Source organism: Ursus arctos, unplaced genomic scaffold (genome assembly GCF_023065955.2).
Source record: "Ursus arctos isolate Adak ecotype North America unplaced genomic scaffold, UrsArc2.0 scaffold_34, whole genome shotgun sequence".
In the NCBI taxonomy this organism is placed as follows: Eukaryota; Metazoa; Chordata; class Mammalia; order Carnivora; family Ursidae; genus Ursus; species Ursus arctos.
The window spans coordinates 12,948,608-12,970,179 of NW_026623030.1; the positions used below are offsets into that span (position 1 = coordinate 12,948,608).

Genomic DNA, 21,572 nt, shown 5'->3' on the forward strand with positions numbered 1-21,572 from the left:
GGCTTAGTGACCAGTCAGCCTATCCCTCTCTTTGCCACAAAAGGAAGTTCAGCCTGGGTTTGAACTTAGACCCTGGCTCCACCACTTAAGGGCTGGCTGTGTAACCTTGAGTAAGTCACTAATCTGGCTTTGAAAAATGGGGAGATCAGCTGTGCCCACATGCGGGGTGGACTGTGAGGATTACATATGTTTATGCCTATACAGGCATAGCACTGGGCTGGCTCCTAGTAGATGTCATGTTACTCATCCCAGTCAGGCCATCCTGTCCCTCCTCTCATGGAATGCACGGTATGCCCAAAGTCACTTATAAAGGTGGGAGGACAGCTCTGCAGCCCGATGGGTGTGAAATATGTGTTTGGGAGTGGCAGGTGGGGTGCTGTCCCCAAAGTCCAGACCCGATCCTACCCCTGCCAGTATGCATCCAAGCACAGGGTGCCTCCCCAAGGAGCCCATGGGCCAGCCTGGGCTCGAGGCTGGCGAGACGGCGGGGGCGGTCCCGGCCCGCCTCTCGGGGCACACGACCTCCTTGGTTTCTCGAAACAGTAGAGTCATTTGCTTTTTGGGCCCTTCTCAAGCCAGACCTCCAACCTGGCCTCAGAGACGCGCTTCAAAGAGGACCTGTGACACTGAACAACCCAGGCAACCGCCATCACCGCGCCCCCTCCTCGGGCTCCCCAGTCCCCACCCTACTCTCCCTTCTCCCACCTCCACCTATGCGGTGGTAAAATGCAGCACTCACAGGGCGCCTGCGCAGTTCTCGGGCGGGGCGGCGGGGGCGGCGGCGGCGGCGGCGGCAGCGGCAGCTATTTATAGTAGGTGACGTCACCTTGAAATAGACCGTTAGGGCCGGCCCGCCCTTCCCCCCCTCCCACTCCCGCCGCTCCCCGCCGCCAGGCTCGGCTGCTCCCACTGCGCAGGCGTCCTCCGTCCTCCCATCCCCCCGCGCGGCCGCCTCTCCTCCCCCGGCGGCGACGGCAGCGCGAGCCACAGCGTGCGGGGCGAGCCAGCGAGAGGGCGCGATCAGCGGCGCTGCCTGCAGCCAGCAGCCTTGGGCCGGCCGGCGAGCCAGTGCGCGTGCGCGGCGGCGGCCTCCGCGGCGACTAGGGAGCAGACGCACGGGCGGGCGAGCGGGCGAGCGGTGCGGGCGCTAGGCGAGGCCAAGCCACGAGCGACATGGGGGACCGAGAGCAGCTGCTGCAGCGGGCGCGGCTGGCCGAGCAGGCGGAGCGCTACGACGACATGGCCTCCGCCATGAAGGCGGTGAGCGCGCCGGGAGGCCGGGTTGGCCGGCTGTGAGGCCCGGCGTAGGGGAGGGATGGGCGGCCGGGCGGCATCTCCCTCCGGGCCCGGGGCGACCCCGCGACCTCTCTGGGCGCGGCCGCCCGCCGGCAGCCCGCGCTTCCCGCGCCCGCCCCGCCATTTCCTGCGGCTGGGCCCGGGTGGGGTCTCGGGGGAGGAATGCAGCCCCACGAGGATGGGTGGGCGACAGTGGCCCCTTTCAGGCGGGCGGGGGTCGCCGCATCCCAGCTCGGAGCCTTGGGTGGGGGGGGGTGCCCGAGGAAACGTGAGAGAGCCACATTCCTCGTTCTAGACCGTTCTGCCCAACGTGGGGGCTCACCTCCCTCTCGCCTTCCTCCATACCCCAACTTGGAATAAAGAATCACCTAGTGAGTGGCGCCCTGTCTCTCCTGGTTTTCTCTGCCACGACCTGAATGGAGTCTGTGTGATTCCGATCTGTTATGCTCTGCTCGCCGGAATCGTTCTCGTTCCATCTTCCCACGCCCGGGTCTGGCTTTGTGTGCGAAGACCCCCCACTCTGCAGTCTAGACGTAGTCGCGAGCTGGAGGGCGGAGGGCGGTGGGTGTGGGGCCCCACTCCCAGGTCTGATGCAGGGAGCATCTGCCTGGAGATTAAAATGAGACGTGACTTCTTGGCAGGACAGGGCTGTGTCCCTTTGCATTCCCGAGATCTTCATAGATTGATTCTGCAGCTTGATTTCCGGTGAAGGACTCGTGCCCAGCCACACCCTAGCACATACCGTGGATCAGACACCACCTGCATATATGAGACTAAGAGTTCCGGTTATCCTCTTACTGTCCCTGTCTCTTAACTTTATTTTACCTTTTCTCTAAATGAACATTACTTCTCTGTGTCAAGGTCACACGGTGGTAGAGCTACAACTGACGGCCACCAACCTGCTATGTTCAACCAGTGTACATCCTCTGGAGACCTGGGAGGATCCGCCTGGACCCCATCTTAGACCTAAAGATCCTGCAGCTCTAGGGTTGGGACTCAGAAATCTGCACCCTAACCAGCGGTCATGGCAATTTTTAGCGGGCTGAAGCTTGACAGTTACTGCCTGCATTATGGCTCATTCGTCCTTTTGCTGGCCTTGTGAGATTTCTTATAAATCCACAAATCAAGAGGCTCCCTAAAATTGCAGAATCATTTGAAAATCTGCTTTTAAGGTTTTTGATATTAATATCATATGAAATAGGTTGCTGAGGTCAGTATTTAGTATTATCCAGCTAAGAAAGACACTTGAAGAGGTATCTTTCTTGTGTGGTGTTCTTATTACACATGGCACTAGGTGTGTTAGGAAACCAGCAGTACCACTCATTTGTTGATAAATCGGTGATCCTGATTTGAGCCCAGGCATACTGTCACAGGTTAGACAGTCTAAACCAGGGACAATCTAGGTCTGGGATCTGAAGTCTTTGTAATTCAGGGGGCCCTCTTTAAGGACACGAATGTAAAATATATTAATTTTGCAAATTTTACAGAATCTATGAATACATTTCCTCTGAAGGGGTTCTGAGCTTAATTTTCTTTGGGTTAAGAGCCACTTCTGTTCACACAGCAAGTCACACTTGAGTGAGTGTCTTCTCCCCCGTGATGGAGTGGTACTGGGATTGTGCAGGCTGAGGGCTCTCTAGACATTTTAGTGAGGCCCTCACTTATGCTGTGAGTGGGACTTCAGTAAGGGTGAATTGAGGTTAAGGGAAAATGACTAGAAAGGACATTCTGGAGCTCTGGCAAACCTGAGGCAACTTGAAATGGGAAGTAAGGAAAGGACTGAGAGATGTAACCAGAAAGAAGTACAGTTAGAACAAGATGGCTTTCTGGTCTTCATAAGCAGGCTTGAATAATGCTGTCCTATAGCTAGAAACTTGTGTTCACAGATTTTCTCTGAGGCTTAAAGGTAGCATTTTGCAAACTAATGGGCTCTCTCATGTGTTGAGAATCTGTAATATCTATCTGAAATGATTTATGGGTTGGATAAGCCATCCAGCATTGAAAAATCAATCTAAGCTCCAATTATGTCATCTGATAATTGCGATAAACCATTCCTTCAGTGTAACTCCTTTTAAAAAGTCAGAACTTTTTTTGTCATCTAAATTAATGGAATATATTCATTGGAAAGGACTTGGCAGGGTTCAGTGGAAGACAGTTTCTTATGTTTACCTATCAAGTTGATATTTGTACATTAAACTCAGTCCCCATTTTATTAATATTGTAGGCTTAAAGTAGAGCTTTTGAAAAAAGGGAATTCTGGTAACTCTCTGGGTTTGTGTGGGTTTTCTTCAGGGTGATGGAAGGGCAGGTAAGTAGACTGTTCTAGGGTAGACGGAGCAGCGCACCTGAGTGAGATGTTCTGATGTCACCACTCTGTAACCTTGAAACTTAACATCTCTTGGCTTCAAGTCCTTGGAAGTGTAAAGCTAGTAATGCTGGTGTTGCTATCAAGTCATTTTTCAGTCTTTATTCTTCTAACTTGTTTTCTGTTTTCTTTATAACTTAAATGGTCACCTAATAAATGCCTGCCTGTAATCATTGATGTTCCTTATGGTACCAGCGTCACCTGGAGGATGGTGTTGGTAAGCTTTAAGAAAACTCATGCATATTGGAAACAATAGCGTTGCCTCCAGTCATTTGAGAACTGCAGTTCCCTGCCTCACCCCATAATTTGAAGAGGCAAGAAATGCTTCTGAAGTGAACTGGAGTGTCTTCAAGATCTCCTCATCTCATATCTAGCAGCTTACAAAGAGTGAAACGGTAGGAAAATGCATTGAGAAAGATGGTAAGAACCCAGGTCCTCTCTAGGCTGGGGGCCTGGAATGACCTTACCCAAATTGTAACCTGCGAAAAATGGGTATCATACCATCTTATGAGAAAGTGAAATAAACCTATAAAGGGGGATAAAAATGTCAGTGCATTAGACTTACGTGATTTAAGGAAAGAGAGTAAATAACGAGATTTCTGGTGAATACTCATGGGTGGGCATCATTCATTCATGTCTCTTATTGCCTTAAGTCAGCTATTTTATATTAAAACATAGATTGTAATTGTTAATTTATAAAACATCAGAATTATTTGGGATAGCATGGTGTGTTTTTTAACATTGATACAGTTGATTACAAAGTTGGCAAAGGGCAGAGAAATACATCTGAAGGACTTGAAGAATATCTGTAAAAATCTTGAGTGCAGGAAACAAAGCTGCAGCTTGAAGAAACAGTTTGAGAGGAAGAGGCACTTGGCCCAACCAGTGGCCAAAGGCTCTTATTCCAACAGCTGTGAGATTATGGGAAGTGGGGGAATGAACAAGCAGGCGGTGTATAAAAGGAGAGCTCAGCTGAGTGGCTCAGGGTGAGACATACCGTGATGCAGATATTAAAACTAAGGATGATTTTGAGGTGTACCAAAATTGTGGTTAGTGTGAAATCTTAAAGCCACATCAGTACTGTAGTTTGAAATATGTATAAACTAGAGAGTATTATTGCCCACTAAGTGGTCATTTGTAATGTAAGTATTGCTTTGCCATATATTGGCTGAGGAAGGAAAGAGGGTTCTGGATTCTTGCGGTAGCCTGCATTAAAAGGAGTTCAGGTGGTGAACAGTTCACGGAGCTTTGTCTGTAATTTCGTATTAGTGGTATAATGCAGTGTCACACTTCCAGAAATAGTTTGGAAGGAGATATCCCAAATGTGTTTTCTATGTTACAATTTGTCAAGTTTATGGAACTTATATTTTACTTATAAGGCATTCAGTAAATGGTAGCTATTACTCCCTTGTATACGTTCTCATATAATTTTCTTAACAACTTTGCTATGGATAGTTGTTAACTTCATTTTACAAATGAGGTTTAAAGAGGTTAATTTTCTCGAGGTCAAGTTGTGAAGCCAAGATTTGAACTCTTGAATTTAGAACTCTAACCACTGTATAATAATGGGCCACTAGGCTAAGGGATAAAATATATATATATTTTTTTAAGATTTCATTCATTTATTAGAGAGAGTGCTTGAGAGAGTACAAGTAGGGGGTGGGGAGAGGGAGAAGGGAGCCTGACGCAGGGCTTGATCCCAGGACCCCGGGATCATGAAAGGGATATTTCTTTCTTTTTTTTTTTTTTTTAAAGATTTTATTTATTTATTTGGCAGATAGAGAGAGACAGCCAGCGAGAGAGGGAACACAAGCAGGGGAGTGGGAGAGGAAGAAGCAGGCTCCCAGCAGAGAAGCCTGATGCGGGGCTTGATCCCAGAACGCCGGGATCACGCCCTGAGCCAAAGGCAGACGCCTAACGACTGCGCCACCCAGGCGCCCCTGAAAGGGATATTTCTTTTCTTTTTTTTTTTTTTTAAAGATTTTATTTATTTATTTGACAGAGATAGCGACAGCCAGCGAGAGAGGGAACACAAGCAGGGGGAGTGGGAGAGGAAGAAGCAGGCTCATAGCGGAGGAGCCTGATGTGGGGCTCGATCCCATAATGCCGGGATCACGCCCTGAGCCGAAGGCAGACGCTTAACCGCTGTGCCACCCAGGCGCCCCTGAAAGGGATATTTCTAATATACGTTCTGGTATATTAGTCATTATTGGTGACTAACTTGCAGGCCCTTTACACAAGTAGGCTTCGTGAACAAGTAATTTCATCTATCAGATGTAAGTCATTTTTGCCAAGTTTGATTAAAAACAGAATCCAGCACGTATGGTTCTTAGCTGTAGCAGGGGAGTGTAAAAGGCAGACTTACACATTTGGATTTTGCTTGTTCTCCTGAACACCAGTTTTTTTTAGCTTAAGCAAAGTATTAATTGAATTTGAATTCCTGCTATGAATTAAGTGCAGAACTATGTTAAATTATACTCATGGTATTTTAAGAAATTGTTTCGTATCCTTGGCACCAGTTGTTTTTCCACTTTTTTTTTTTTTAAGTGTATTTGATAAGCTGATAGGCCCTAACATTTCATTGTCTGGGGTATTGGTAAAATTCCTCCTAGTGTCCAAGTTGAGGCCACCGGTCTGCTGTGCTGTTAGGGTGCTCTTCGCACTCCTCGCTGCAGTGGCTTTCCTGTAGGGTGGTGGCTGGTGGCACTTCCATGCAACCAGGACTTGGCACAGCTTCTGAAGCTTTCAGTGCTGGTGCCTCCAGGGACAGTAGCAGCAATGCCATTCAGATGGGTTGTATTTATTTTATTTTATTTTATTTTTTAAAAGATTTTATTATTTATTTGACAGAGAGACAGCCAGCGAGAGAGGGAACACAAGCAGGGGGAGTGGGAGAGGAAGAAGCAGGCTCCCAGCGGAGGAGCCCGATGTGGGGCTTGATCCCAGAACGCCAGGATCACGTCCTGAGCCGAAGGCAGACGCCTAACGACTGAGCCACCCAGGCGCCCCAGATGGGTTGTATTTAATCCCTGCCAGTCCCTACGAAAATGTTCATTTATGTCAAGAGTAAGAAAAGGCAGTCTCTCCGTGATCCAAAGGTGGCTATTTTGACTAATGTTAAGCTTTGAGTGGTTATTAACTACCTGAACTCATCTGCTCTAAGCTTGAAGTCTAGCTTCTCTTTGGCTTTCTAGAACTGCAGCCCGAATGAGGACAGGGAGTGGTCTTTCCAGGCCTGGGCAAGTGGTGACAGATGGATAGTTTGCTACCTTGGGACCAGGCAGAATCTTCACTCGGAGGATAGGGGAAGAGTCACCAATAAAAAGCTTTCTTCCTTCCCCCGACTCTCCCCTTTTTTCCCCCTTTTTTCTTTCTTCTTTTTTTAAAAAATACATACAGGACTCTACCAAAGAACTTAAAGATTTTATGATGTGGTTATGTTGACCTAATTGTTCATGAGAATTGTTTTCTCCTGTTGTAAACTCTTATATCAAAAGCAAGCCTGTTGGTAGCAAGTGGGTGTGGGTAACTATAAAAGATGGGATAGTAGTGGGTGTGTGTAGCTCTGAAGGGTGGGAGTGCCCTTTAGGAGAAGTAACGTTTACCCTGACTTTGGCAATGTGGCCTGGCAGTCCAGGGGTGGCATTTTTTGTTTGCTCAGTATTACTTTTGAGGTTAGATATTTCCCAGATTAAGAACTTTAAGTTTTCCCAAATAGTTCCTGTGCTATTTTTGGCAGTGGATCTATTTTTACTCACAAACACATAGTTTATTGCCTGGTGAGTTAGTGGGAGGAGCCCTTAGGGATTTTTGAGTAAGCGAATGGTGTCATAGGAAGATAAATGAGTTAGTAGCCTATCAGGTTATTTGTAACTTTTAGTACTGCTGTGTAGTCCCAGAGCAGAGGAAATGGGGTCAAGTGAGTGCCCCTGGGCTGGGAGTTGGCGCAGCCAAAGGTGGCGGTAGGGTAAGGACATGAGTCAGGACATCAGTTGGGTGGCCGGCCTAGAGTCCAATCCTTAAGGGAGGTGGAGAGATAGGCCTTTATAAATGGGAATGGTCCACCAACTTAGGGTTTTTGGAAAGGGTGTAAGTAGGATTAAGTGGGGTGGGAGGTGGACAGGTGAATGGAGCTGAGGAGTCCCTTAGAGGGGGTGCTGCCACACGAAGACGTCATGTCAAGAATGGCTGTCCTGAGGGTAGCCGGTGTGTGGCAGAAATGAGGGTGTGTTGAAACTGGCTGGAGTAGAGAGCAGGTTGGGAACCATTGGGCAGGTCTCTCTGTCTTGTAAATTCTGTGTCTTGTCTTTGCTTCACGTTCCCGATAAGAAACCATTCGGAAATTTATCATTGTAAAGCTGCACTAAGTCATGTCCATAGGCTGTGATGCAGCCGTCCAGCTGCTTCAGTATCCGCGGGGTTGGGACTGGTGGCTGTGGTTTCCTTTCTCCTGCACTACATGCCTCCCAGTGTCTGCTTCTCTTGGTGTGTGACCAGACTTCACTAGCTCTCCTGCCTCCAGTAGTTTGGAATTTGAAATACTGGGAGCCGGTGCTGACAAATCAAGCCTGGCTGTAAGTCTTGTTTGTTTCAATAGGCCGTCTGATTTCACTTCGTTCTGTACTTTTCCAACCTGGGAAAAGCTCAGTTATAAAGTAATAAAATGATCTTCCTTCCATAAGTTTCCCTTTCTTAACTGAGTTGTAACCCAGGAGTGTTAAAAATACTATATTTAAATGTATCCAGTTATTTCCTAGTTAGGTCCTGGCTGGAGTTCTAAGAACAATGCTTGCTTAGCTGTTAGTCACACTCAGCTGATGCTGATAGTGATTCATTCAGACTGGCAGGAAACCAGATGATTGTTACATAAACACTAATACTCCTGCTAAATGATTTTTCTTCTGAAGGTGTCATTATAAATATTGCCCAGTAGCCTTTTTGGGCAGTTTGTTCCTGATGGAGAAGGGCCGCGTGAATTCCTGAAACCTACAGATACAACCAAATTTCATTTACACTAATATCAACCTCATACCTTTCCACACCTTTTATTGTTGCTCAGGAAAAACAGAATCCTAGAATATTAGAGCTGAAAGAGGTCCTTGGAAATGGTTTAGGCCAGTGCCCTTTATTTTACTTTTGATCCGCAGACAAGGTCACATAGCTAGCTCAGGCTAAACTCCAGATTTCTTATGGTTTTTTGTGTTTTTTAGTGATGATAATGTCTATTGTACAGACACCCTGGGTGATAAGGGTGTTCTGTATTTCACATATGCACTCAATTTTAAAGATACGCTCTGGAGGGTTACCCTGGTGTATCTTTGTGGATCTGACAAGGACCTTTATTAGCCACAGGGTGAAATCTTAGTGACTCCTTAGGGATAGCATTTGCATTTTAGTGTCAAGTGCCCTTAGATTGACTTACTGCAGGACCTAAGGAGGTCTTGGATTCTGTGCTAGCCTCGTGTTTTACTGAATATTGCCCTGGAAAAGTGAGTCATTTGAGAGGGAATTCAACAATCTGAGATTTGTCAGAGGATTCAAGACAATTTTGATTTATAAGGGTTGCTTCCTTAAAAGACCAAATTAAATATCTGTAAAATTTCTTTATATTTCCAATAAACAAATGTGCATATGTGTTTGAAGGAACTCGCTGGAGGAGAAAACCTAGTGAGTGGGGTTACAGGTCTTCACCTGGATTTGAAGGGAGGATGGATTTGGGCTCAGTAGAGAGATTGCCTGGGACTGGGGCAGATCACCGAGGAAAGTGTGGAGACCACTCAGCCTCAGACGGTGTGAGGAGGAATGAGGAACCTGGTTTGCAGGCAGTCCTCCCAGGGGATGGGCAGAGGCAGCCTGTAGCCAAAGACCCCACTGAAGAGAAAAGTGGGGTGGGGTTGATTGAGTAGACAGAGGTGGGGAGACAGTCCCAGGCTAGGGATTTGTTGAGAAAGAGTAGATGTGCTGGGGACATGGAATTGGGGGAATTGTTGGTATTTTTATTGGGGAGGGGGTTGCTAGTAGACAATGAAGAACTTGGCACCAGTTTTCTAATTTTACACGTAATGATTATATTTGTTGCGTATGTTCTTGAGTTAATTTTTTTAATCTTTTAGAATTTCTGATTCTGCACTGCTGAGTCGTTTCAATTCGTGTTAAAGCTGTCTGTTTTAATATGCTGTTAATAACTTTCTCCCTTGAACTTGGCATTTAACCCTTTCCCCTTAGTTGCAGGAATTTCTGTCCTTATAGTTTAAGTAATATTTTTCTTTGTTGAGTGTTTTATGGTTTCCTAAATTTCCTAAATGTTTTTCTTTTTTTTTTTCCCGAAAATTAAAGACCTTTACCAGTCATATAATTAAGGCATCCCCCTACTTTATAAAGGTAGAAGTCAATTTAGAAAATTAGTGGCTTTGCTGGGGCCCAGACCCAAGTTTTTCTGATTCCAAGTCTGTATTAGTTTCCTGGGCTGCCAAACAAAGTACCACAAGCTTGTAGCTTAAAACAGCAAATTATATTATTTCATTTGGGAAGGTTAGAAGTCCAAGATCAAGGTGTCAGCAGGGCCGTGCTCCTTCTGAAGGCTCTAGGGAAAAATCCTTCCTTGCCTCTCCTTTAGCTTCTGGTGGTTCTTGGTAATCCTTGGCGTTCCTTGACTGGTAGACACATCACTCCAATCTCTGCCTCCATCATCACGTGGCATTCTCCCTGTGTTCGTGTGTCTCCAAATCTCCCACTCCTTATAAGGGCGCCAGTCACTGGATTTAGGATCCACTCTGATACAGGGTGACCTCATCTTGACTTGATTACATCTGTAGAGGTCCTATTTCCCAATAAGGTCACATTCACAGGTCCCGAGGTTAGGACTTCAGTGTAACTTTGGGGGACACAGTTCAACAACACAACGAAGTCCAACTCCCTTTTTACTAACTACATAGCTGGCTCGGTTGGAGTTGGTATCATGAACTACCTAAAGACACATGAAATTTATGAAATTTAACATTTCTTCTTAAAATAATTGGTGCTTCCATCCTTGATGGCCAGGCAGGGTTTCCTGTCAGGTAGGTCAAAGTAGAGCTTATTGTTGAGTGCTTCCTTTCCGCAGAGGCTGGGGGCACATTCCTGTCACTAATGTATCCATTTGGATTGGGGGAGGTCTGAGTGTCCCATTGGGATTCTCTTGTGTAACCACTCAGGGCAAAACTGGCCATTTGACCTGTGTTTGATCTCATCTGTGAATGCTCTTATCTATTAATATATATTTGAGGGAGGTGTGGTTGGTTCTTTCTAGAATTTAAAGTTGGAAGTAGAATCTGGAATGGACTTCCGGTCTATAATCTTTGAACATTTGGCAAAGGAATTATATGATCTTATTGTTGACAGTACCTTTTGCAGGGCTTTTTCATCCACCACTGTGTACCATCACAGTCTTTCCATGATTATCTTTATCCTCATACCTCTACCAAGATGAAGGCAACATCTTAAAAGGCCCGAATTATGAATTTCTCAAATCCCTTATCACTGAATATTTTGTTTCAAGTATTTATTTCTTCTTTTTAGACTGCGGTCTTCCTTCAGAGAGGATCCATGTCTGATTGGTTTTTCTCTAGCTTGTCCACGCTGGCTTGAGAAGGGTTGTTGATCAGGTTCAAAGGAAGATTTCTTTCTAAGATTTTTGGATTTGGATCTCAGTGTTTAACTTTTGGGGATTTTGCAGGTGACAGAGCTCAATGAACCTCTTTCTAATGAAGATCGGAACCTCCTCTCGGTGGCCTACAAGAACGTGGTTGGTGCCAGGCGATCTTCCTGGAGGGTCATAAGCAGCATTGAGCAGAAAACCATGGCTGATGGAAATGAAAAGAAATTGGAGAAAGTTAAAGCTTACCGGGAGAAGATTGAGAAGGAGCTGGAGACAGTGTGCAATGATGTCCTGGCGCTGCTCGACAAGTTCCTCATCAAGAACTGCAATGATTTCCAGTATGAGAGCAAGGTATTTTACCTGAAAATGAAGGGCGATTACTACCGCTACTTGGCAGAGGTAGCTTCCGGGGAGAAGAAAAACAGTGTGGTCGAAGCTTCCGAGGCTGCCTACAAGGAAGCCTTTGAAATCAGCAAAGAGCACATGCAGCCGACGCACCCCATCCGGCTGGGTCTGGCCCTCAACTTCTCCGTGTTCTACTATGAGATCCAGAATGCACCCGAGCAGGCCTGCCTCTTAGCCAAACAAGCCTTCGATGATGCCATAGCTGAGCTGGACACACTAAACGAGGATTCCTATAAGGACTCCACGCTCATCATGCAGTTGCTGCGAGACAACCTCACCCTCTGGACCAGCGACCAGCAGGATGAAGAAGCAGGAGAAGGCAACTGAAGAGTCTCCGGGTCCCAGGCCCTTCCTTCACCCACCACCCCCCATCATCACTTGATTCTTCCTTGCCACAATCACTAAATATCTAGTGCTAAACCTATCTGTATTGGCAGCACAGCTACTCAGATCTGCTCTCCTGCCCCTTGGGAAGCAGTTTCAGATAAATCTTCATGGGCATTGCTGGATTGATGGTTGCTTTAAGCCCTTAGGGGCTCTCTTTTCGAATTGTGCAGACAAGTGCGATCTGAATGAGGCATTCTATGCCTATTGATCTATGGGAAATCCAAGCAAAAGCAATGGGAAGTTTAGAAAGGAGAATTAGCCAACACAGGCTACGATTGATATTTAAATGATCCATGTAAAACAAGCTGATAGTGTTTTGTTCAGCAGTACATCTTGTGCATGCAAAAGATGAATTCACCCCCCACCTCTTTCTTCAGCTAATGGAAAACTGTTAAGGGAAGCTGATTACAAAGAGACCACTCCTCCTTTCCATCAGCTTTACAATAAACTGTTCAACGTGAGGTTTCAGTAGCGCCTTGTTTTGCCTCTTTAAATTATGTGCACAAACCTTCTTTTTCAATGCAATGCATCTAAAGTTTTGATACCTGTAACTTTTTTTTTTTTTTTTTTGGTTGTGATTGTTTAAGAATCATGGATTTATTTTTTGTAACTCTTTGGCTATTGTCCTTGTGTATCCTGACAGCACCGTGTGTGTCAGCCCACGTCAATCAAGATGGGTGATTATGAAATGCCAGACTTCTAAATTAAATGTTTTGGAATTCAGTGGGTAAATAAATGCTGCTTTGGGGATATTATGTCTATGTATGTGGTTTTCATTTCCCCCCTCCCCTCCTCAAGGAGCTCTCTTAACAGGTTACCATTTTGAATTCTGGTTTTGGTTTCTAAAACACCGAAGCATTTTTGGCACAGTAAGTTTTCTTGCTCTCTGATTCCGTTACACATTTTGCAGTATACACATTAGACTCATGAATTTTCAGTTATTTTCTGTCTACCCAGTGGCATAGCCTCTCTGATCCACTCTTCCTGATAACTGGTGCTGGTACAGGAGCTGAGCCGACCAAAATGCCCAGTCTTCCTCAGTTACAGCACCTGACCAGGGAAAGGTCAAGCTTCTGTGTAACTTGGGAGGGTGTAGCCTGACCCACCCTACTGGAATGTCGGTTGATATTTAACACTGAAGGTAGATACGGAGCTTACACCTGTCCTCATTTTCTTCGTATCCTTTCTGTATTAGATATAATAAAATGGATCCCTGAAATCTTTAGTGATTATAATTAAGAAAGCTTTGAGTGTTCTTTGAAATAGGCCTCCTAGGACGCCTGGCTGGCTCAGTCGGTTAAACATACACCTTCAGCTCAGGTCACGATCCCAGGGTCCTGGGATTGAGTCCTGCATCAGGCTCCCTGCTCAGTGGGGAGCCTGCTTCTGGCCCTCGACCCTGCTCATGTGCTCGTGTGTGCACTCTCTCTCTGTTGTAAGTAATAATTAAAAAGAAAGGGCTGGACACCTTAAGCTGTCTCCCAACTGCCTTCACCCCAGGGCTTCTCTTGAGGCCTAGCATCGCCAGCTAAACTTCATTCTCTGGTGATAGGGACTTGAGCCCCTCACGGTTTTTATCACCTGCAGCTTGGTGCCCAGGAACTATACGTGCTTGGTAAGATTGGTTGGGTTACACAAAGGCCTTAAAATACCTTAACCTTGACTAAAGCTTGATGCTAGACCGGTGAGAACGGCAGCGGTCTCTGGCTTTAAACTTCCATTGTGGTGGAGCACAGACCTTTCAGGCTTAGAACCTGTTTTCTCATTCTGAAGTAGAGGTATGACCCATGTCCTCCTGAAATACTCCTTAGGAAGTCTGTTTCGGGTTGACCTAATTGCTAGCTAACGTGGTTATGAAGTTTCACTTCAGTTAGGAGTCAGGTATTTTAAAGCTACCAGCTTTATGCGGCCAAGATACTTGCCTGTGATAAGCATGTAGACATTAAAACTTATTAAATTTGAAATGCCTTTCATGGGAAGAGCTTTAGGAAAAACACTCCTCTTTCCATTTCATAGCTGTCTAATGAAAGGTTCTGTCCCCCCGCTTGTGAATGAGGAAAGCTGAGGTGCAGAGGTTGTGGACCTCTGGGATTCACACAGCTGGTTAAGCCGCAGAGGACAGCTAAGACCCCTAATCCAGAGTTCCAAGTGTCCCGGGTTCTGCCAGTGCCATGTTCCAGGCAGGCAGCCTCGACAAGCCACACAACTTTTCGAGATTTATGTCTCTCATTTTTTAGTTAAGTGTAGGGTTTGTAATATGTTTTCGTTCAACTCAAAGTACTTCGTGTCAGGCATCTCCTTTGGTCTGGGGATGGGTGTGGGGACGTAAGGACACATAATGACACTTTAGCCCTGTAAGTGATAAATGGGATTCTTTGAGAGCACCTGAGGGAACTATGAATCACAGGTGCCATAAACCTGGAAGGCTTCTCTACGGCACAACCTCAAAGCTTTCCTTCCGGTTTTGCACATTCATGTTTTAAAACTTACCGAGATAAATTTATGAAATGATAGGGTCATCTCAGTGTTACGGGAGGGGAAACTAAACTCCAGAGAAATGAAATGGCTTTTCCAGAGTCGCACTGGAAGATCGGTAATCGAACCTAGACTAACATTCAGATTCTTCAAATCTTTGTCTGTGGTTCTTTACTATGCTCTTGGGATTAAGAAGGAAAAATGGATGTGGCACACATCCCATTCTGGGGATACTTTTAGTGCTTTTAATATTTTCATTTAGAGTTGAAGGAATTCTACTTGGAAAGGGATGTGTAAGTTTATTGGTGCTATTGCTTCAGATTTTCAGCAACTCCTCAAACTCTGCTCAAAATTCGTATGTTTCAGTTGGAGGAAAGGGTATTGGATTCTTCTTCTTCTTTTTTTTAGGTTTTTATTTTAATTATCTGGTGCTCATCACAAGAAGCGCACTCTTTAATCCCTATCACCAATTTAACTTCTCCCCACCCCCACCCCCCTTCGGCTGACCATCCATTTTTTCTCTGTAGTTCAGAGTCTGTTTCTTGGTTTGTCTTTTTCTCTTTGCTTGTTGTTTTGTTTCTTAAATTCCACGTATGAGTGAAATACAGTGTCTTTCTCTGACTGATTTATTTCACTTAGCATAAGCTCTAGCTCCATCCATGTCGTTGCAAATGGCAAGAGATCATTCTTTTTTTATGGTTGAGTAATATTCCACTGTGGTGTGCGTGTGTGTGTGTGTGTGTGTGTGTGTGTGTGTACACACACCACATTTTCTTTATCCATCAATTGATGGACATTTGGGCTGCTTCAGGGTATAGGGTTCTTAATAACAGAGCTATTGTCCGGTAAATACTTGGCCATCTTAAATCTCTTGAGATTGGGGAGTCCTGGATGTCTCTTGGCTCTGTAAACGAGGCTGCATTCCACCTGTCGGGCCCTCCACACCCTCCTCCTATACACTCTTGCCGACTGCCTGTCATTCAAGAGACCAAAAGTGTGCTCGGTTTTCAGGAGACCCTCCAGGGGAGCACAAACACGGATTCACAGCTGGCTGGGATGTAACAGGTCATCTTCCATTATAAAACCCAGTCATTAGACTGACGAAAGCAACGATTTCAAGGTGTATGGTCTCTGGATCTTTACAACACCTCTGGAAGGTAGGAAAATGATAATTTTTTAAAAATTTGTTTAATTATTTTTTATAATCTTTTTAACAGATGGGGAAACCAGGTATCAGGTGGTATGAGGTAGTAAGAGCAATACTGAGATCAAAACTGGGGCAGTCCTTCAAGGCTCTTTCTACTACACCATGGGTTTTTTGATCCCCATCTGGAGAAAAGGAGTCCTAGGAAAGTACAATAGCTTGCCTTCCTGCCTCTCTGGTTTCTCTCCTTCCTCCTCCAATCTATCCAACATCCCACTCAAATCAAATCCTCCTTTTCAGGCCTAATGAAATGCTGCCTGTTGGGAAACCTCTGATCTGTCTGGGAGCCTTCTGCCAGGTGACTTTGCATTATTATTCTAAATTACTGTGTACATTTCTCCTCCACCTCTAATGGGCCCTGTGATGCCTAGTGAAGCAAGGGCTCCAAAAGATTGGGTGAGCTAAAGAATGAAGGAATCCACTGTCAAGTTCATTTTCCTAAAGTGTATCTCCCATGCCATTTTGGAAGGCAGAGACTGTACCAGGGAGGAGAGGGAAAATAACATTTGCTGACTGTGTTTTGTGGGTGACTTAACAGTCACCCTGCTAAATGGGGCTTTACATTAAAAAAATCAAAGCCAACAATCCCATGAACAAAGTTGTAGCTGCAATTGAGAGGCTCAGAGAGGAAACTGACTTTCATGTGGTCACACAGCTAGGAAGTGGCAGAGCTTGTCCTGTGCAGAGCTCCAAAGTCCTTGTTCTTCTCATGAGCATGTTGCCTTCAGGCAGAGGCTAGAAGCCTGACATCCCAGGTCTTCCTTGATGGGACCCTTTCCTTCCTTGTCAGCCAGACTTCTCTCAGTTACTTTCTTTACATTTGCCTTTTCAAATCAGTCCCTGCCCCACCCCTACCTCCAGGACTCCAGGAATATCCAGCAGCAGGGACTTTAATGCCTTTCTTCCTCCTAATCCTTGGAGCTCCTTCCAGAAGCGGGGATGCCTATGGGTGCTAGAGCTACAGTATGACTCGAGGTGAACCAAAGCACCACTAAGTGAAATCTCTACTCAGCTGGATGCGACATGTTTTGGCTCAAGCCATTACTCTTCCCTTCTGGAATGGCTTTCTTCTCTTGACCTATTCAAATACTATCTATGAAATCCCATCTGCTCCCTGATAGTGACTTACGACCCTCTCTTTGGGTTCCTGTACTATGGGTCTGTACCACACAATGACACTATCACTCCATCTTCACTCATTCAACACACTGAGCTCCTACTATATGGTAGACATTGGGCAGGGGGTACTGCCTGTCCTCATGGGGCTAACATGCTAGTGGGGGAGATACAATGAACACATAATATAAAATAAATAATATCTAATATAAGTAATATATTATAAAATAATATAAAAATATATATTATAGTGACCATGAAAATGTCACTCAGGTTCTTTACAGGGCCTAGCTCACAGCACGAAGAATTTGTTGAATTCATGAACGATTGATTTGAACTAGAGTTTTTAAAAAGAAATGACCAAAAATAATCCTTTATTTCACCACCCAGTCTATTGATGGGCCACATAAGAAACAGAGGGTCATGATGCCTCAGGCATTGTTCTAACATCACTTGTAAGTTGGTGGTGTGACCTTGAGCAAGTCCTGGCGTCTCGGTGGCCTCTAAAAATGAGGTGGGTACTTTTGGTGGTCTTTGTGTGCTTTTCCATTTCTGAGATTCTGTTATTTTCAACTGCTCTGGGATGGTCCCCATCCTCTTCCTGGCCTTTTTTCCTGTGCCCCCCCTTCCTTCCGCCCTTCACATTTGTCCCTTCTACATCCGCCCTCCACCCCCCTTCACTTTCCTGGTCACCCCCTAGTTTCACTGAGATGGTTACCATGGCAATCACCTCCTGGAAGTGACATCACTCATCTCCTAGGCAACTGTTTCCAGGGCAGTGACATCATTCAATCACCATGGCAACCCTTGGGGAGGCCAGTCCTGCAGTGAAATGGGCAAACAGAATTCTTATGTATATCTGGGGGTTGGGGCAATGCAGGGAGAATATTAAAAGAAGAAAAATATTTCAGGAGCAAGAAGAAAATGCTTTGGCCTTGTAGGGGAAAAATAGGAAACCAGTGTGGGGTTGGGGAAGAAGCTCTGGGGTGAATCTCTTCTCTTTTCCAATAACTAGGCTGACCATATCACTAAACTGGGACCCTTGAGAGTGAACATGGGCACCAGTATTGTTACAAGGAAATGACAGGTAAACACTGGGGGCCTCCAAGTAAGCCAGGGAATATGGCCTACACCCATAATCAGGCAGGTGACTTACTCCCTCACCTATTATTGTTCATCGAACAAGCATTGATTCAACTCTGTGTGTGGGCACCAGGGAAACCATAGTGAGCAAACCCAGCCTGGGTCCCTGGCCTAACGGAGCTCACAGAGGTAGGTGTGTGTGCTGGGGCTGGGGCTTATCCTGCAGTCACCCAGTGAATGGGAAGGGAAGGCATAGAACACCAGAGACCTGTTTAATGAAAGTATGGGAAGCAGCCTGGGCAGGAGGGGAGTTCACTAAGTGGGGTTGGGATGGAGTGGGGCGAAGTGTTTTGGCAGAGGGAACAGCATGTGCAAAGGAAGCATGCAGAGCACCAGGAACTGAAAGGCGATGGCCAATGTGGCATTGGACGGAGCTGGGTGGACAGTGAGGACAGAGAAGATGTCAGGGACCAGGCCTCATAGGACCTTGGAGTACTGGGAAGCCCCATGGAAATGTTTTGAGGAGTGGGAGACACGACCCTGTTTGCATTTAAAAAATCTTGCTGGGGCACCTGGGTGGCCAAGTCATTAAGCATCTGCCTTCGGCTCAGGGTGTGATCCCGGGTTCTGGGATCGAGCCCCGCTCCGCTGGGAGCCTGTTTCTTCCTCTCCCACTCCCCCTGCTTGTGTTCCGTCTCTTGCTGGCTGTCTCTCTCTCATTGGGTGGTGGGGACCTTGGTGGTGGCAATGAGATGGAGAGACACAGTGGGTAGAGCTGACAGGATTTGCTGAGGGACTAGATAAAACGTGAGGGTGGCACACCTGGGGGAGCTCAGTCAGGTAAGCGTCTGACTTTGGCTCATGATCCTGGGGTCCTGGAATCGTGGGCTCCCTGCTCAGCAGGGAGTCTGCTTCTCCCACTCCCTCTGCCCCTTCCCCCCTCTCAAATACATAAAATCTTAAAAACAAAACAAAACAAAACAAAAACCAGGAGGGTGAGGAAGGACTTGGGATGGCATTTGGAAGAGCACGAGTGGCTTGGGTGGGGTGGGGGCGTGACTCTGCTTTCTCCCAGGAAGCAGAGCAGGCAAGAGAGCAACGCGGGGTGCAGTATTTAAAGAGGCAGGCAGCGTCAGGGGCAGCCTTTAAAAGGAGCGCCTCCTTAAATGCTGAGCCCTGGAAGGAGAAGCGTTTGTTTTGTTTTGTTTTCTTAGGGGGTGGGGGACCTTGTCCGTGGAGCAGTAATAATAATCTCTTGTGTTTATAGCACAGAGCCTTCATTATCACCAACTCCCTAATAAATGTGGAGAGAGCAGGCTGTAGGCCTGAGGCCTGATGGCCAGTGCATGCCAGCTGCATTACTGTCCCCACGGGAGTCCAGTGAGGGGGCTCCTCACCGGCCCACCTCACAGATGAGAAAACTGAGGCTCAGATTGCCAGAATTTGCTGAAGGCCTTGCAGTTTACAAGTGGCTGCACCAAGCCTCAGACTCAGGCTTGCTGACTCCTAAGTCCACCCTCTTTCCACCAGCCCATGTTTACCAGCCTCCCCAGTTTCCTGGTGGAAAGAAGGAAGGAAGGAAAGAAGGAGGGAGGGAGGAAAACCAACAGCTTTCAGGCCGCTCACCTCCTTGATCTTCACCACCGCCATTTGTGCTGGGGAGCAGAGGGTCTGAGAAGTGATGAGACCCTGCAGTTCAGTGAAGCTTCACCATCAGAGTCACTTTCTGTCCGCCACAGCTGTTCTCAGCTGACCTTTAAAGTTCTGCCCTGGGCGGGTCTCCCAAGGAGGAGGAACAGGTGGGAGGCTGAGACCGTGGCTCTGTGCCTCAGCTTCCTCCTCTGTAAAATGGGGATAATGCCAGTGTTAATTCCCATCCCATACGTTTGTGCTCAGGTTAAACGAGATGAGGACAGTGCCTGGCACGGTGCTCCAACATAGACTGTAATCAACGAATGTTAGCGGCTGTTAGAATCAGGGCGAGAGGGCAGACGTGTGGGTGTGAGCATGACACACAGCCTATGGATGGAAGCGGGAGAGGCAGGGTACAGCGACATGTGGACCAGCTGGTTGCTGAGGGAGAAGCCTCCTCCTCACCAGCTGGCTCTCGGGGAAACAGCATGGTTGGAGCCCTTATTCCTAATCCTACACCTGTTTCAGGGGGAGGAGAATGAGTCTGGTCTCCCCTGGGAAAAGGGAGCTGTAGAGAAAGCCCAGAAGTAAGTAGGTGGCATCCATGAGGCCGAAGCCCAGGGCAGTGCTGGTGGAAGGGAGAAAGGGGGCTATACCTGGGCCTTCCATCCATCCTTATCCTAGACCTACCCTAGCCCAAGGTTTTGCTATAGCCTCCAACTACAGGACTCAAGGCACAAACCACTCTGAACTTAATAAGGAGTGAAGAGACATGAGGACTGGGCTCTGTGATCCCAGTGTACACACACATACACACACACTCCTCACTTCCTCTGGGCATTAGTCAGGGTTCAGCCAGAGAAATGGTACTAGTAGGAGATGCATGTTAAGAAAAATTTTTAAAAGATTTTATTTATTCGACAGAGATAGAGACAGCCAGCGAGAGAGGGAACACAAGCAGGGGGAGTGGGAGAGGAAGAAGCAGGCTCATAGCGGAGGAGCCTGATGTGGGGCTCGATCCCATAACGCCGGGATCACGCCCTGAGCCAAAGGCAGACGCTTAACCCGCTTAACTGCTGTGTTACCCAGGTGCCCCAAGAAATTTATCACAAGGAGTCGACTCATGCTATTGTGGGACTGGCTAGGCAAGTCTGAAATCAATAGTTACAGGCTGGAACTCTCGCCAAGGGCAGAAGCTGCTGTCCACAGGCAGAATTTTTCTCAGGGAACCCCCAGCTCTGATCTTAAGTTCTTTCAACTGATTGAGTCAGTCCCACCAAGATAATCTAGGATAATCTTCTTTAAAGTCAATTTATTTAATTGCATCTACAAAGTACTTCATCACAACATCTAGATTAGTGTTTGATTGGATAACAGGAGTGTAACTTGGCCAAATTGACACATTAAAAAAGAACATCACACTCAGATACCAGCTAGGTGTTGTCTTGGGTGCCTGTGGAACACTGCTTTACTGTATTAATTTATTGACTATTTACTGAGCACTTACTAGGTGCCAGGCCGTGGTGCTGTGATTTCCATGCATCTCAGTTAATCCTCAAAACAAACCATGAAGCAGGTGCCCTTCTTGTCCCTAATTCTACAGGTAAGGAAATGGAGCCTCAGAGAGGTGAGGAGGCTCCCGGGGTCATGCCCTTGGGACATTGCGACAGCAGGTCTGAGTGCTTCTGTGCTCTGAGCCACCGCTTTCTATGGACTCTCCCTGTTAGCCTCTCCTATCTCTGCCTTGTCTCCTCTTCTCCTGGGGCAGGAATCGCTTGGGGGATGTGAGCATGTTCCTGACCCTCTAGACTTCAGTTTCCTCCTCTCTGAAGTGACTCCATCCTTCCCAGGCTTTCTGGCGTTACAGGGGAACAGAGGGACCATATTGGGACCGCTTTCTCAGGCCTTTGCTGCCACCTAGGGGCTCAACAGTGGTCACCACGCTCCAGAAGTGGCCCTCTGGAAGGTAGGTG

At 46.7% G+C, this 21,572-nt stretch overlaps 1 protein-coding gene across 1 annotated transcript; it reads left to right on the forward strand.

The window, feature by feature from the left end:
• Window positions 1–967: 967 nt before the first annotated feature.
• On the forward strand, window positions 968–12,844 carry YWHAH (tyrosine 3-monooxygenase/tryptophan 5-monooxygenase activation protein eta). The gene is made up of 2 exons (XM_026484899.4): window positions 968–1,260; window positions 11,376–12,844. Exons 1-2 carry the CDS (start codon window positions 1,174–1,176, stop codon window positions 12,027–12,029), a joined length of 741 nt encoding a protein of 246 aa, XP_026340684.1. The 5' UTR covers window positions 968–1,173; the 3' UTR covers window positions 12,030–12,844.
• The last annotated feature ends 8,728 nt before the right edge of the window (window positions 12,845–21,572 follow it).